The sequence below is a fragment of the Scardinius erythrophthalmus genome, assembly GCF_964197995.2.
Source record: "Scardinius erythrophthalmus genome assembly, chromosome: 25".
In the NCBI taxonomy this organism is placed as follows: domain Eukaryota; kingdom Metazoa; phylum Chordata; class Actinopteri; order Cypriniformes; family Leuciscidae; genus Scardinius; species Scardinius erythrophthalmus.
Genome location: NC_138245.1, coordinates 14,589,251 through 14,602,105, shown reverse-complemented (window position 1 = coordinate 14,602,105; position 12,855 = coordinate 14,589,251). Strand labels below are relative to the sequence as shown.

General features: G+C 35.9%; 2 protein-coding genes across 2 annotated transcripts; one reads left to right on the top strand and one right to left on the bottom strand.

The window, feature by feature from the left end:
- The first annotated feature begins 76 nt into the window (after positions 1–76).
- Positions 77–8,959, top strand: hyls1 (HYLS1 centriolar and ciliogenesis associated). Its single transcript, XM_081358070.1, has 12 exons — positions 77–597; positions 840–939; positions 1,047–1,163; positions 1,263–1,336; positions 1,749–1,993; positions 2,101–2,156; positions 6,599–6,759; positions 7,867–7,912; positions 8,011–8,074; positions 8,268–8,349; positions 8,455–8,481; positions 8,590–8,959. The coding sequence occupies exons 2-12, from the start codon at positions 840–842 to the stop codon at positions 8,719–8,721; spliced, it is 1,104 nt and encodes a 367-aa protein (XP_081214196.1). The 5' UTR covers positions 77–597; the 3' UTR covers positions 8,722–8,959.
- mrpl4 (mitochondrial ribosomal protein L4) lies at positions 8,753–12,736 on the bottom strand. Its single transcript, XM_081358071.1, has 9 exons — positions 12,546–12,736; positions 12,381–12,462; positions 11,738–11,906; positions 11,605–11,656; positions 11,349–11,466; positions 11,138–11,244; positions 9,592–9,701; positions 9,150–9,223; positions 8,753–9,027 (listed from the first exon to the last, which is right to left on the bottom strand). Exons 1-9 carry the CDS (start codon positions 12,591–12,593, stop codon positions 8,882–8,884), a joined length of 906 nt encoding a protein of 301 aa, XP_081214197.1. The 5' UTR covers positions 12,594–12,736; the 3' UTR covers positions 8,753–8,881.
- Between the last annotated feature and the right edge of the window lie 119 nt (positions 12,737–12,855).

Below are 12,855 nucleotides of genomic sequence, written 5' to 3'. Positions count from 1 at the left end.
GGGTACCTGGGTACCGCTCGTAAACAATACATCCTATGAATCCGATGTATCCTAGATTTAGATCGGATTCGGTGTTAGTAACTTTCAAAAAATGTACCAGGCTGTCAGTATTTGTAAGGTACAAAAATGAATATGGTAACCGTCTCCGCCGAGATTTCAATGCAAAACGTTATGTTTATGCATAGGAAACTTGGTATTAGTGACCACCATCTAAAAAGAAATTCACCTAACTTTTATCTAAAAAAAATAATTCTTAATCTTTTTGAACGAGATCCCACATATTATGGTGGAGATTATATTTTTTGTACGGGACAATAAAAAAAAATAGAATTTTTGCATCAGTCTTTTCCTGATTTTGCTTAAAATATAAATAACCGTCTAAGGTAAGTAAATGAATAAAATTAAATTAAATTAAATTAAATTCTTTAACGACTGTAATGTACTGTGATAACCACAGGGTCTCCCAAACACCAGATGGCGCTGTAACTTTTAATTGAAGCGGTTTCTTACTCGGTTATCTTTTTATTTTGAAAACGGAACCGCCGCCGTTGTCCTGGTACTGTGAAGACAACAACTATACAATCTGACCATTTAAAGGTGAGGAAAAACAGAAGAAAATAATCATTGTGCTTTAAACTTCACTTATGTTTTCTTTTCATATGTTGCACAACAGCCTTATTATTTCAGCACTATGAACGTTGCTGTCAGTGAGGCAGTTTAAAGAAAGATTTTGTTGAGTTTTGTTTAAACTTAGCAGATAACGTTAGGCTATATATTTTCTCTTGAGTAAATACGACGTATTTGACTAACGTCTGATATGTTTATTTTGTTATTAACAGATGGAGAGTCTAGACTATTCTGAGGAGGAGATTCAGCTGCAGTTAGCTGCACTTGGATACAGTAATATTCCCAAAGAAAGACTGCGGGAATTCAAGCGAGGTGGGCTAATATTTTGAACTGTTCCAGCCTACATCAGTGCATTTATTTGCATTTTATAGCATGTATTGTCTTGAAGTAGTGCTGTCATATTTATGAATCTCCACTAGATCTAGATCAGCTGATTCGTCATGAAAAGTCAAAGAGTCACAGCTCCAGGGAATGGACTTCTCCAACATCTCACAGCAGTTCCAGCAAAAGTCCACCAGCGCTTATTAAGGAAAAAGGTGAGCAGTCACTCCAGCTTTATGTTGTGCAATTTCATGCGACTTTAAAGCATTTTTTTTAAACACACTTAACCTGTTCAATTTGTGTTTTTGCCTCAGTCCAACTGAACAACATTGGTCACGGTTGTAACTACGTTCTCTTGAACACCAGCTCAGCGGGGCAGCAGAGAGAGGTATGAGTTTTTAAAGAGATGGAAGTTGCGATAGTGTTTTCTTCATTATTGTGATGTGTATGCGAGTAAAACGGCTTTTGAAATTAGAAAGAAAATGTCCACCGGGAATTGATTGGACCGTTGTGGTTTGCTATTGCTATTATGTCATGTGAGTGACAGGTTGTCCCGCCCTCATGCCAGTAAACACATCATCAAAGAAGAGATGTTGCTGCATTGGGGGAGGGGGGAGTTCGTTTGATTAAAGATTATGAGGGCACATGAATAAAAAAAAAAGATGTGCACGGATAAATCATTTATATAAACTGCAATATTCCTTAAAAAAACAAGAATTGAATTGAACTATTTTGATTTCATGGTGACTTAAACACGTATAATACACAATATGTGTGTTTTTCCAATTTTCCATTCCTAGATTTTCACCTCCACATTTAATGAGGACGATCATGGAGAGACTGGTATGAATCACTACTATGATTCATATTCACGGCACTCAGTTGCTCACAGACCAGCTCGGCCCTCCACAGCACCCAACAGGCTGGAGACTGAGGAAGGGCCTTCTGAAATATTTCACTCAGTTTTGGATGGGAGTGAGACGACAAGTCCTGATAGAGAACATAGGGCTCATTTGAAGCCTGTGATTAAAAGGAAAGTGTTAAGGTGAGGACACATAATCATTTCTTGATTTGATAGTTAAAGTAAAAAAAAAAAAACATCATCATCCATGTGCATGTGCAATAAACATTATTTTCCATCTCCTTATATAGAAAGCATCAAGGTCGGTCTCATGTCTGTGATGAGTCCACGCATAGTGAAGATTCTGGTAAGTCCAGTCATTATATCAGTATCAGGAATACTAATAAACTACTTACTGGATGCTGCAAAGTATCTAATGTATACCTTTAAATAATGCATTATGCAACTTTTTATTTCAAATTGAATTTCTAATGGTTTTGAAAAAAAGACTAATGCCCACTGAAAAAACAGTAAAACAATACTGACCACAAACATTTGAATTGTAGTGTACAGATTACATCCTGAAGAGTAGTAATAATACCTCCCATACACCAGGTGGTGCAATTAGCCTTATAATAAACCCAGTTAAGTTCTTATCAGTAATCTTCTTAGTTACATTCACCCTCCCTCTCAGCCATCTGCTTTGGCTCAGAAGAGGATTTCATTTTCTTACTGAGGGCTAAAAGAGAGATCTGTCCATCTACCTCAAGATGTATAAAGCTTTTGACAGCCATTTGGAAAATGAAAGCAAGGATGATGAAGGATCCCTGTCCTCTTCTTTCTGGACAGATCGGGAAAGTGAGGGGGAAGACAGGGATTATGTTAAGAAAGAAAACAGAAGGATTGAGAGAGAGCCTGAAAGAGACAATAATGATGAGAAGGAAATATTTGTAATTGGAGATGATAAAAGGGAGAGGATGAAGGAAACTCTTCAAGGGAATGAGTTGGAGAAGAAGAAATATGTACAGGCTGAAACAAATCCTAAGGCAGATGAAGACGGAAGTGAGGTCGAGAGAGAATGTTTCATAGAAGATGAAATGGAAAAAGGCAAAGAGAATGAAGATGAGGAAAAAGAGATTTATGAGGAGGAAGAAAGTGAAGATGAGGAAAAAGAGCTTGAAGAAGAAAGTGAAGAGGAGGAAACAGGACTAGAGAATGAAGATGAGGAAGAAAGTGAAGAGGAGGAAGAAGAAGAAAGTGAAGCTGAGGAAAGAGAGTTTGAAGAGGAGCAAAATGGAAAAGAAAGTGAAGAGGAAGAAACGGGACATGAGAATAAAGAGGAAGTTAAAGAGAGTGAAGATGAAGAAAGTGAAGATGATGAAAAAGAGAGTGAAGAGGAAGAAATAGTAAAAGAGCTTGAAGAAAGTCAAGCCGAGGGAGAGGAAGAAGGAAGTGAAGAGGTGAAAAAAGGAGAACTTTCAGAGGAGGAAGAAAAAAGTGAAGTTGAGGAAAAGAGAAAGGAAAGCGAAGAGAAAAAAGGAGAAACAAGTGAGGAGGAGGAAAAGGAAGAAGAAAGTCAATGGGAAGAAAGTGAAGGGGAGGAAGAAGGAAGTCGAGACGAGGAGGAAGAGTTTGAGCTGTGTGAACAGGGGAAAAGGAATAAAAAGAAGGAAGAGGAGGATCTAGAAGATAGTGAGGAGGAGAAAGAGAGTTCTGTCTGTGGAGAAAACACTGAGGAGAACAAAGCCCAAAGCAATGATTCAGAGAGTGAGAAAGATCAGGTGAGTGTAGAGGAGAGTGAAGAAGAAGAAGAGGAGTCTTTTCCAAAAGAAGACTCAAATAGTGAAGAAAAGTGTACAGATAAAGATTCAAACAGTGATGAAAAGAAAGAGGGCCTCACTAAGGAAGAGAGCACAGGTGGAAGTGGGGAAGAAGAACAAGATGAGGAGGAAGGAGAAGAAAATGAAGAAGGAGCTAATGTATCAGAAGATAATGAAGGCATTGAGGACAAAATAGATGGTGACAAATCTTTTGTGAAGAAAGAGAGCACAGGGAACTCTGAAAGCGAGGGATCAGAGAACAGCAAACCGAATGAGAGAGAACCTAAAAATGAGGAAGACATGAATGACGAAGAGGAAAAAGACTTTTTTGCAAAAGACAGTACAGAGGAAAACCCTGACAGCAATGAGGAACAGGAGAGGAATGGTATTGGAGATGGAAACAGTGAAGAGGAAGAGAGAGAATGTTTTATCAATGAATATGACAAAGAGATAGAACTTGGAAAGAGTGATGAAAAAGATGAAGATATAAGCAGCAATGTCAATCTGGCAGAGAACAGATCAGGAGCAGATGAACATGAAAGTGGGATGGAGGAGGATGAGGAAGTGTCTAAAGGAGGCAGTAAGGAAAAAGAGGAGATAGACTGGTTTTTTGATGCTCCTGTTGGGGGAAAGGAGAGTTGGGACCAGGACAGGAAGTCATGGGCAAGTGATGATGATTATGTTACAATATCCAGTGGCCATTCGCAGAAAGAAGAGGAGGACGACGATCATAACATGTTACCTGCTTGGGAAGAAGAGCATGCTGATGTACGGCAGAAGAAGGAAACTAGAGACATCTATGATGAGGATTATCATGAAAGTCTGGGCAGCCCCGCCGCAAGCATTTTAACGTCCGGCTATGGAACCTACAGACCAGACTCGTCTAAAGATGGAGACCCAGAGGAAGTGGACTATAGAGACGACTGTACTCTGGCTGGATTAGAAGAAGAGAGCGAGTCGATCTTAGATGCTCATGATTATGAGGAGAACAGCAGTCTGGTGTGGTTCGGAGATGATCAAGCATTAGAAACATCTGACGGAGGAGCTCCTGCAAGATCACCGGATGATAGGAAAGATGTAGCTGTACACTGCACTGATCAAAGCCATGATGGATGTGAGGATGATGGTCATCAATTTCCTGACAAGCCAAGCAAAGGTCATGAAGCCGACCCGCAGCAGACTCCCACAGGGAATGACGTTGGAACTCAAGATGCAGGCTCTCAAAATGTGGCATATTTCAACGATGGTTTGGAGGTTGAGGCTTTGCGGGACAGTCTTGACCACCCATTTAATTTGAGGCACATGAGGGGCAGAGTTCAAAGGAGACCCGAGGAGAAACAGAATGATGATGGATATGATGACGGCTCAAAGGGGAAGAGGGTCAGAGTTTATACTGGCTGCCTTGGTGTGTTACACTGTTTACAGGGATTTGCTTATTTTGTTTATTTTTATACTTTTATTTAGTTTTTAGAGGTAAAGCTGCAAAGGAAGTAGAGGGGAGAGATGTATTCATCTATTTTATTCAGAAGAGTCATTATTATGAATATAATACTCATTATGAAGATATACTGCGTATACTGCTCAGAAGCGTGTAACATCTTAAATATTTATATGGTACTATTTTGATCAAAAATATAGTAAAAATAGTAATATTGTGAAATGTTAATAATAACTGTTTTTTGTTTGAATATATTTTAAAATGTCACAATTCTTGTGATGGCAAATTTACATCATGTCATGATCCTTCAGAAATCATTCTAATATGCTGATTTGTTGCTCAAGAAACAATATTCTCAATGTTGAAAACAGTTGGGTTGCAGTTATTTGTAGCTTAATATTTTTGTGTAAACCACGATACAATTTTTGTCAGGATTCTTTGATGAATAGAAAGTTGAAAAAGACAGCATTTATTTGAAATATATCATTTTTTTTACATTATTAATGTCTTTGCTGTCACTTTTGATTAATTTAACATGTCCTTGCTGAATACAAGTATTCATATTTTTTAAGTGGAATCTTACTGACCCCAAACATTTGAAAGGTTGTGTTTGTGTGTGTATGTATGTGTGTGTGTGTGTGTTTGTGTATATATATATATATATATATATATATATATATATATATATATATATATATATATATATATATATATATATATATATATATATATATATATATATGCTATGCATAAGTTTAGACACCCATGCTAAAGTTGACTAAAAAGAGGAATAAAAATCATCTTTTGGAAATTTAACTTAATGCCTTATTTAAAAAAAAATAGGAAAAATCCAACCTTTAAGGACACCAATTTTCTTTGTGAATGAATAATGTATCGTAAATAAATAAATGTTCTTCCTTAAAATACAGGGTGCATAAGTCTGGACACCCCTATGTTAAATTCCCATAGAGGCAGGCAGATTTTTATTTTTAAAGGCCAGTTACTTCATGGATCCAGGATACTATGCATCCTGATAAAGTTCCCTTGGCCTTTGCAATTAAAATAGCCCCACATCATCACATAGCCTTCACCATACCTAGAGATTGGCATGGTTTTATTTCAGTTAGCCTAATAGCTGGTTTGATTTGCATTGAGAGATGATCTTATGGAAAGTACTCCATGCCAATCTCTAGGTATATATATATATATATATATATATATATATATATATATATATATATATATATATATATATATATATATATATATATATATATATATATATATACACAGAGTCAACATTTGAAGTATATCAAAACCTTTCATGAAAGTTATACATGAATTTTGATAAATGAGCACCGGCTGTTGTCAGACTACTTGAGCATACAAAAATCTCACTGGATTATTACAATTAATGGTAAAAGGAATGTTGGGAAATGTAAACTGATATTTCCTACTGACATACTATATCAAAAGATATAAATAACTGACTATAATGTATAATATTATAGATGTTTAGGATGTGTGTAATCATGTGCTTATGTTTTGTAGGTACAGTTAGTGAGCTGGAGGAGCGTTTGGACCACATGCGGATCGGTGCATCTCGTGTGCAGTATGACTCCGAGAGTGAAGAAACAGGAAGTTACAGTGACAGATCCAGCTCTGTGACGGAGGAACCCCCGAGTGCTTTCCGGGAATACATCAGAGGCATGGTCAGTACACAGACAGATTCCTACTGATCAGTCTTCTACAGTTTTGAATTTTAAACTGGAATTGTTTTTCCAAGGGCGTTGGTTTGATTTTGACATTGATGGTAATATAAAAGCAGCACCCCACCCCCATTTTCTATTTTTTGCATTTATGATAGACTTTTAATTGCAATTTCATGTCATATAAAGCCATTATCTATAGGATCTCGCTTATAGCTCAGAACATCATCTTGATTATGCAGTCAACAGCATTACAATTTAACTCTCTTTATAAACTTATCTAAACAAGCATACATTCATAACTGAAAAAAATGTTATTCAGGGATCGACTAAGGTTTTTAGCTCATATTGACAATTAATCAATTCTGTAATGTTATATTACAGAATTACAATTACAATTCTGTAATGTTATAAGGAATGAAGACAAGAGGCATAACAGTGACTTAACTTTAGAGTAGCCTACATCAGCGCTTACAGGCAGGGTGCCAATTACACAGTTAGTGACGCTGTTTATTTATAGATTTATATTTGGCATTTTTGCCTTATGGTGACATTATAGGTGATCGACAGGAAGCAAAGTGGGAGGATATGGGACAGGATGGCATAAGGTCCCCGAGCCGGTACTCAAACTCTGCTGCCCATGAGGCTGTCGGCTTCAACTCATCGCTCTATTTTAATATTAAAAATGAATTGAACCAATGAAAATTCTGAAAGAAAACGAGACGAGGAATCTACTGTTGCTAAAGAAACCAACACAAATTTCACGCGTATCTGTTTGACAGATAAATCGCACATATTTAAAAAAATGTTTTAAAGATATATTCAATATTTTAAGTTAAAGAGGATAAACGTAAATACTTACCTTATATTCTCTGTTCATGCATTAAATGCGTGTCTTTGAAAGAGTGCATTCATTTTTCTAACTTACTTACTTTGACTTATCAGGTAATGTCAGTGGTATGACCCATTTCAGATGCGACAAAATTGCAACAACATTGGTTGCATATATTTTAATTGTTTGATTGAAGTTATTGCTAGGGACAATTCAATAGTCACTGGATATTGGACCCTAGCGTTACTACTAAATTCTACGCCCTTGTCCTCCAACAGACACGATCACACAGCGAGAATGACATCCGCCCTCGTCCAAAGTCATGTAAGTTCCATTTTCACGTCTAGTTTCAAATCATACCCGTTTCTCTGACCCATGACTGTAAGTTTGCATGCATTTACAGAATCTGATTCTCTTCACAGTTATACGGCCAGTTTTTGATCATCCTCACACGAGGAACTTGAAGAAAACCGATCCAGTGGCAAAGTATGGCGTCCTGTATTGATCTTCATAAACAATTCAAGACTTGAATCTCTTGTGATTGGGTTCAGGCTTTTACAGTTGCTGTTAAAGATCTCATAATACTTGAAGGATTTACTCCCGAAATGTGATAGATAACCCTCAGAACACCACAAACTGATCGTAACATTGATCTATCTGTGTTTGACTGCTTTATCAGGTATTTGCAATATAAGCAGGACTGGGAGATGTTTAAACCTCCAGGAGAGAAGAGCAGGAAGGAGCTGCACTGGGCCATCAGGGTAATCCTGTACTTGTTTTAGTAGTGGCTTCTTGCTAAGAAAAACAGGAGTATTAATGTGTGCAAGTTTGATTTTTATTACAATATTTGTATTTATTATTCTCAGGAACAACTCGTGTATCAGCCTCCACCAGTAAGACACACACACACACACACACACACACACATGCATATATATTTATTTTTGGAAAGGACTGCCTAGATTATCTTAATCTGAGTGTTTTTTTTCTTGTCTCTACAGATGAGACCTCAGAAGACATTCATCCCCAACAATTATGTGGTTCCAACAGAGAAGAAGCGATCTGCTCTAAGATGGGAGATCCGACATGATTTAGCACACGGCATTATCCCAACAAAAATCTCCTATCCCTGATGAAGAATATTCCACAGATGCCTTATCTTTTATATACTCTTAACGTTATTATTTATTCATATGATATTGAATTTTTTTTACCACGTGGAATATGTGAAATGAGACAACTTGATCACTGTTTTTATGAAATAAACATTTTAATACTCTGAAATCACGCTGATCATGGCAGGTCTCTGTATGGGAGTTTAAAGGGATACAGGGGAGTGTAACGCACATCATGCCAAAGAAGCTTCTTTTCAAGAAATTTTACAGCTTCCAGAGTGAGAACCAGGCTCTCGTGTTTCAACATGCTGTGGACGTTTAGGCCTGTAAAAACAAAACAAATAGCATATAATGTTTTTCAGCTTCACAGAAGCTTTAATACAAAAGCCACATTCCCTTATGTTTGGTCTACAATAAATGTGTGCTTATGTGGTTAGTTTGTTTACCTATAGCTGGAATAATATTCACTGTTTTCAGATTTTCGGTTGCCTTGAGAATGTTCTGAGGGAATTCTTCACCTCTGGAATGCAAGTATGCAAAAAAAAAAAAAAAAAAAGAAATTACTTAAACCCAAATATTTACTCACCCTCATGTCTTTCCACAAATTAAGACATTTTAATGAAATTTGAGTTATTTTTGTCCCTCCATTGACAGTCTACACAACTACCACTTGAATGCTTAATCGTAAAACTAATCCATATGAATTGAGCAGTTTAGTCCAAATTTTCTGAAGAGCCTCGATAGCTTTATATGATTAACAGATTGGAACGATATGAGGGTGAGTAATTAATGACTGAATTTTACATTTTTGGGTGAACTAACCCTTTAAGGAAACAAATATGTACACCAGGTTTGCAACGGCATATATATCCACTCTTGCAGACTTACACGTCAACGATGAGGACTGAATCCCCCCACTGTCTGTGTTTGACCAGGTCCTGGAGATAGTGGGGGTCTAGAGTGGGAATCTCCAGTGAGTCCACAATATGAAGATAATCCTGGAAAAATCATGAGACAGAATATTTATGAACCAAACCACTTTTCACTTATTGACAAGCACATCAGTTTTGCTACTGTTAACTAAAAATATTTAACAAAAAATTGTTCGACTTTCATTTTGGAACTATTTTTTTAACCATGACGGGATGTGTCGGAGGGACGTCTTTTCAACGGTAAGTAAACGTCCAAATGTTTGCTGGGTAAAAGCTAAAAAGAACTATAATATAATATAATATTATATATATATATATATATATATATATATATATATATATATATATATATATATATATATATATATATATATATATATATATATATATATATATATATATATATATATATATATATACAGTACCAGTCAAAAGTTCGGAAACATTACTATTTTTAATGTTTTTGAAAGAAGTCTCTTATGCTCATCAAGCCTGCAGTTAAAAAAACAAACAAAAAAAAAAAAACAGTAATATTATGAAATATTATTACAATTTAAAATAATGGTTCTCTTTTTTAATATATTTTAAAATGTAATTTATTTTTGTGATGCAAAGCTGAATTTTCATCAGCAAGTACTCCAGTCTTTGGTGTTTCATGATCCTTCAGAAATCATTCTAATATGATGATTTGATACTCAGTTATTATCAATGATGGAAACAGTTGTGCTGCTTAATATTTTTTTTTGGAATACTTTTTTCAGGATTCATTGATGAGTAAAACGTTAACAGCATTTATTCATAAAAACAGCATTTATTCAAAATAAAAACATTTCTAACAATATAAATCGCTACCATCACCTTTTATCAATTTAACGCATCCTTGTTGAATTAAAGTACTAATTTCTTAAAAAAAAAAAAGTTATTGTTCCCAAACTTTTGAACGGTAGTGTATATTGTTACAAAAGATTTCTATTCTAAATAAATACAGTTCTTTTTAACTTTTTATTCATCAAATAATCCTGAAAAAAGTATCTCAGGTTATAAAAAAAATATTAAGCAGCACAACTGTTTCCAACATTGATCATAAATCAGCATATTAGAATGATTTCTGAAGGATCATAAGACACCAAAGACTGGAGTACTTGCTGATGAAAATTCAGCTTTGCATCACAAAAATAAATTACATTTTAAAGTATATTAAAAAAGAGAACCATTATTTTAAATTGTAATAATATTTCATAATATTACTGGGTTTTTTTTTTTTTTTTTTTTTACTCCAGGCTTGATGAGCATAAGAGACTTCTTTCAAAAACATTAAAATAGTAATGTTTCCAAACTTTTGATTGGTACTGTATATATATATATATATATACACAAAATAACTAATACTTAAAATTGAAATGACAACTGAACATTTAAAAATTAAAAACCTACAAAATATGAAATTGAAACTGAAGTGCATTCCAAAGCAAGCAAGACATTTAGAGCGCAGTCCCCCTCACCTGAGCCAGTTTGGCAGTTAGGGCGATTTTCAGCCCTTGCACCCGCACCTTCATGGGCAACATGTAATAATAGCTGGTTGGTCCTCGTGGACCATGAGCTACTCCTCCTGAATGTGCAAGAGGAGCATTTGTTTAGAGATTCAGAGGGTTCACTGCTATATATTATCATTCATCTATGCGTTTAAAAAACTGAAGTCAAATTATATCTCACCTCCCCTCCATAGTGGAGAACGAATGCTTCCATGTCGTGCCCGCCCACTTCCTTTTTGTTTCCAAGGTTTCCTGCCTCCACCGCTGACTTCAGCTCTTGACTTGACTTTTGCATGGCTCTACATTAATCACATTACATATGTTTATTTCATTCGCAATGATTCAATATGACTGAGGTTCATAGAACATGATTTGGACGGTATCTTAATGCACAAGTCCAAACCGGAAAACAGAAAATGCTTCTCAGGGTTACTTACTATTCGTTTGAAATTACGTTGCCAAACCTCTACAGCATGGAGAATGTCCAACCTATTAATAGGAACAGAAAAAAAAAATACCATTTGTTTGCAGCATAACTCCTGAAAGGATTCAGAGGATTAAATGGTTTACCTAACAGGCACTGAGAAGACATCAGGGTGTAGGTCAACCACACCAAGCGGTTCACTGTCAAGACCGGCCAAAGACTCGAGCCACGTTTGAGTGGGTGCCAGGTGAGCTGGGATATCAGCGTCACATCTGCGAAGAACTGGAAGATCAGAGCCGGATGGAGGAGCCCTCTCTGAAACGAGTTCAGGCACGCTCAGTTCGATGAAAACACGCTGCATGCATTTTAAAATGGTATTGTTGCACTTTCATTGACAACGTACAAAAATGTAGCATGAAAGCCAAAAGTTCCTTCCAATCCTTTAATTACTTCAGTTGTTATTACTGTGAAACTATATTAAATTAATATAGGCTGTCATTGCACTCCATCTGTCAGTTGGTTGAATAGCTTTATAGATAATAATGGCTAATAGAAAGTTCTCAGTTTCATTGTGGCAGCTGTCTGTAACTATGGTATATTTGTAAAAACTATAAATATATCTATATATCTATCTATATATATCTATATATATATATATATATATATATTTTTTTTTTTTTTACCGTGGTGTACTTTTAACTGTAAGCAGGAGTGTAAAGCTGAAAACACTTCATTCTTCTCAGAAGAATGCATTATAATTCTCTATTAAATAAACAAAGCTTTGCCTACTTTGTCCCGCGACTCCGATGAGATTTGATGGGAGTCGCAGATTTGATGGAAGCGCGCTTTCTCCAGAGACCGATGAGATGAACTGGTTTGAGAAAAACCATCAGCATGAACAGAAATATCGCATGCACAAGAGTTTAACATGATGAATTGCATGCGCACACTTACCCTTTTAACAACTGTTCTTCCACATATTGCCAACGTGGCACGAAACATGATGCGGGCTAAATAAAATAAATACTAAAAGCACTGCTGTTATAATTTCAGCTTCTTACATTATTTGGTTTCCCTGTCAGGAAGGTCGTGATGGTGTGGGCACACTTCCGTCGCCCTCATATGACGTAAGCGGCGTTGTTGTCACGTTCATTCAGAAATCATTCTAATATGATGATTTGATACCATAGACTGTAAATAAAATAGTTTGATACTCAGTTATTATCAATGTTTTGGAAACACTGTTGCTGCCTAATGTTTTTTT

Excerpts from the sequence above, each read along its gene's own strand:
- hyls1 (XM_081358070.1), top strand. The coding sequence starts at position 840 with ATGGAGAGTCTAGACTATTCTGAGGAGGAGATTCAGCTGCAGTTAGCT. Across the intron at positions 1,164-1,262 it reads AGCGCTTATTAAGGAAAAAG|TCCAACTGAACAACATTGGT; the intron begins GTGAGCAGTCAC and ends TTTTTGCCTCAG. Across the intron at positions 6,760-7,866 it reads GGGAATACATCAGAGGCATG|ACACGATCACACAGCGAGAA; the intron begins GTCAGTACACAG and ends GTCCTCCAACAG.
- mrpl4 (XM_081358071.1), bottom strand. The coding sequence starts at position 12,593 with ATGTTTCGTGCCACGTTGGCAATATGTGGAAGAACAGTTGTTAAAAGG. Across the intron at positions 12,463-12,545 it reads GAAGAACAGTTGTTAAAAGG|TTCATCTCATCGGTCTCTGG; the intron begins GTAAGTGTGCGC and ends TTCTCAAACCAG. Across the intron at positions 9,224-9,591 it reads TCAGTCCTCATCGTTGACGT|AGGTGAAGAATTCCCTCAGA; the intron begins GTAAGTCTGCAA and ends CTTGCATTCCAG.